The sequence below is a fragment of the Amphimedon queenslandica genome, unplaced genomic scaffold (genome assembly GCF_000090795.2).
Source record: "Amphimedon queenslandica unplaced genomic scaffold, v1.1 AMPQUscaffold_11821, whole genome shotgun sequence".
In the NCBI taxonomy this organism is placed as follows: domain Eukaryota; kingdom Metazoa; phylum Porifera; class Demospongiae; order Haplosclerida; family Niphatidae; genus Amphimedon; species Amphimedon queenslandica.
The window spans coordinates 3042-6390 of record NW_003547939.1 but is presented as its reverse complement, the minus strand read 5'-3'; the positions used below and the strand labels follow the sequence as shown (position 1 = coordinate 6390).

The 3349-nt window shown below is 37.4% G+C and overlaps 1 protein-coding gene across 1 annotated transcript; it reads left to right on the top strand.

The window, feature by feature from the left end:
- The first annotated feature begins 1584 nt into the window (after window positions 1-1584).
- LOC105315089 (extracellular protease-like) lies at window positions 1585-2875 on the top strand. Its single transcript, XM_011409598.2, has 2 exons — window positions 1585-1754; window positions 1805-2875. Exons 1-2 carry the CDS (start codon window positions 1699-1701, stop codon window positions 2799-2801), a joined length of 1053 nt encoding a protein of 350 aa, XP_011407900.2. The 5' UTR covers window positions 1585-1698; the 3' UTR covers window positions 2802-2875.
- Window positions 2876-3349: the final 474 nt, after the last annotated feature.

The window sequence follows — 3349 nt, the reverse complement described above, 5'->3', positions numbered from 1 at the left end:
ACTACTCTTTTTGAGAACAACTTATAAACTAAAGCTTTAAAAATAATTATAACTAGACAAATGTAGAACATTAAGGGGTGAGCCTAAGCTAGCAAAGCAATTATAAGGCACTGGATCTATCCATCTATGATCTACTCCCGATGATTTTAAAGTAGTCTGATAACCAGCCCCTTGCAAAACATGCGTATGCATGTTTTGCAAGGGGCTGGTTAGTGGTTACCAGACTATATTAATAGAGGATATGCGTGCTAAGTATATTCATAACTTTTAAGTACCGTATATCCAACCCACACAGTAAATTGGCCGCCATGTTGGACGTCAAGTTTATTAAGAGTTCGATGGGGGAAAACACATTTTCTTGCCTTGCTACCTTCTTGAGGCCTTTTTCGGAAGCTTAGAAAGCATACTAACGATCTAATGGGGTCTAGTAGTCACCTGAAAGATTGCTGTTAAAAAATACAGAGCGGTTTCCTGGTACCAACTACCAAGCCTTTTTCTATTGTTTCTCCATTCCTACCAATGGAAAAATGACGTGAGTGACGTCCAACGAATTAATTATTTTTTCTTGAAAGTTATTTATAACTTTTAAGTACTGTATATCCAACCCACTCAGTAAATTGGCCGCCATGTTGGACGTCAAGTTTATTAAGAGTTCAATGGGAGAAAACACATTTTCTTGCCTTGCTACCTTCTTGAGGCCTTTTTCGGAAGCTTAGAAAGCATCCTGAGGATCTAATGGGGTCTAGTAGTCACCTGAAAGATTGCTGTTAAGAAATACAGAGAGGTTTCCTGGTACCAAGCCTTTTTCTATCGTTTCTCCATTCCTGCCAATCGAAAACTGACGTCCAATGAATTAATTTTTTTATAAAAGTTATTACGGTATGCAATGAATACATTTATTTTGCAATGAATATACTTAGCATGCATATCCTCTATACAGCAGTATTGCGTGTTTCCAATCCCTTTCTCCTCCTCTACTATCCATGTCTCTGGTAAGTCAAAAAGGACATTTCAACTTATTGTAATTCATTTGGAAAAAATCAACAGTTTCCTGTAAGAAAGCAAGACAAAGAAGAAACAAGCTGCATTACTTGTCATACCTATCATTTACAACACTCTAGTTTCGCCATGCCCCTTCGCTACTTGCGACCTGGAGGTAGCAAAGGGGCAGAGCGAGACTAACAACACTCCATTTAGATATTGGGTAGCCATCTGATAGTTGGTTTAAAATATCAGTTACAATACAATACATTCAGATTGTCATCTCCTTTATAGTAAGGTTTGTACAAAATGTACACAGTCCAGGTAGTTGAACACACCAGTATGTCATTGGCTCATTGCTCATCATTAAAGGAAGTCAAAACTAGTTATAGTCATTTCTCTGAAACGTTAGATAGTATAGTAGCTTGGTAGACACTTCAACTGGAAAGTTAGATAGTATAGTAACTTGGAAAACACTTCAACTGTTAAAATTCTAAGTATACAGTCATAGGTCTATACAAAGACCTTTTGTTCAAAATGATTGATGTCATGCAGCTAGCCTCTGACTGGTCAGCTTTTGCTTAATTGCTAATAAATATTGATGAAGTACTACCTAATAGAATATAAGGAGGTGACCAGCAGCAGTGAATCACTTCTCACTAAAACAAGAAATCATCTCACAAGAACGAGAAATACCGTCTATCAAGGAAAGGAATCATGAAGGCTCTACTCTCACTCTTCTGTCTGGTTACTTACCTGACCTGTACTCTGAGGTATGTTACTACAGTATCAAATCAATGTTACTTTTCTCTTGTACATGCAGTGCTAATGGCTGGCCAATCTCTGTTGACATGGCTTGTAATAAAGCTCTTTCTGCAGTTGCTTGCTCTTTTGAGTTTACCAACAATGCAAATGAAGATCTTTATCTACTGAAACGTAACACTCCTCTTGAAGGACTCGACTCTCAATTTGTCTCTGTCTCTCTTGACGGTCGTCCACTGGAATATGAAGGTATTATTATGCGTCGTGCTCCTCCTACAAAGGATGAGTTTGTTCTCTTGAAGGCAGCTGAGAGTATTTCGGCAACAGTCCAAATCACTGATGCCTTTAGCATTGATGCTGATGGTCTTTACACTGTGCAGTACAGTAGACCTTTACAGTATCTGTCAGTGAATGAGATGAGAGCAATGTCTATTGATCAGCTCAGGGAATCGATCGTACATAAATCTGTTCACATTCATTTGGAAGACACTTCTCTCCTTTCAAAACCAAAGGAGGAAGGTGATGCAGAAATCGATTACACTGTCCACCTCCAAGACTGCGGCAGTGCTACTTTTAAAAATGGTAATGTTCAGAACAGTGCAACCGAGGATGCTCATAAGAAGCTCTGTGGAGGCATCGATAAAGCTAAAGGTAAAGTTGGCAACAACAACATATCTATTACGTGGTTTGGTGCTTATGATTCAAAAAGGACAGCTAAAATTATTTTTTTTTACCAAAAAACAAGAGATGGCATATCAAGCAAAAACTGCATTTACTACAACAATGGTCCTCGATGCAAAGCCAACACTTATGCCTATACGCAGAAGACAAGTACCACTGTGTACCTCTGTAACCTTTATTATGGAGATCCAACCGATTGCAGTAAGACTGGTGAGAGCAAGGAAGGTACACTGCTTCGTGAATGGGCCCACGCTTATGGTCTCCTCGATCATACTGCTGATGGTCGTAATGATTGCAAGAATTTAGCAAAGAAACATCCAAGCTGTGCCATCATAAATGCTGATAATTACGGATATTACTATTGTGATGCTCAGTAATGAAGCTCATCAGCTAAAAGCCAAGAACTTTAAGACTCATGCAACACTATAGGACATGCACAGTTTATTTTTGCTGCTTTAGGCCATTTTTGCTTACATGTAATATTACATTTTTGATTAATATTATTCTTGGCTTAAAATTTCTTAAATTTTCAATAACAAAGTGAATAAAGTAGAGTATCAATTAAACAAATTTTAAGATGTTGATGAAATTATGAATCAACATAAATGAAAACAACTTCAGACAAGTTTGAACAAAAAGGGAGTGAAACAGAGCTTTTAAAATCTTTTTTGATTCTTTTAAGCGACTCTTTTCATTAAATTTACGAGACACAGATGGTGCATTGGCCTCACCAAAACAAAGAAAAACAATATTTTACATGTATAATTTCAAAACTATATTTTGTTCTGCATATTACCACTATATTAACATAGTGTTGATTGCTCTAGTTTTGATTGCATTCTTCATAGTCTAATTAAATGTGAGGGTGTTTGGGTGTGGCTGCAAACTGACAGCACTGCAGCAATCACACAGCATTAGGCTCATG

What these genes read in the sequence shown, in the direction of transcription:
- LOC105315089 (XM_011409598.2), top strand. Translation starts at nt 1,699, where the DNA reads ATGAAGGCTCTACTCTCACTCTTCTGTCTGGTTACTTACCTGACCTGT. An exon ending in TACCTGACCTGTACTCTGAG is followed by an intron (nt 1,755 to 1,804) that starts GTATGTTACTAC and finishes TTGTACATGCAG; the next exon opens with TGCTAATGGCTGGCCAATCT.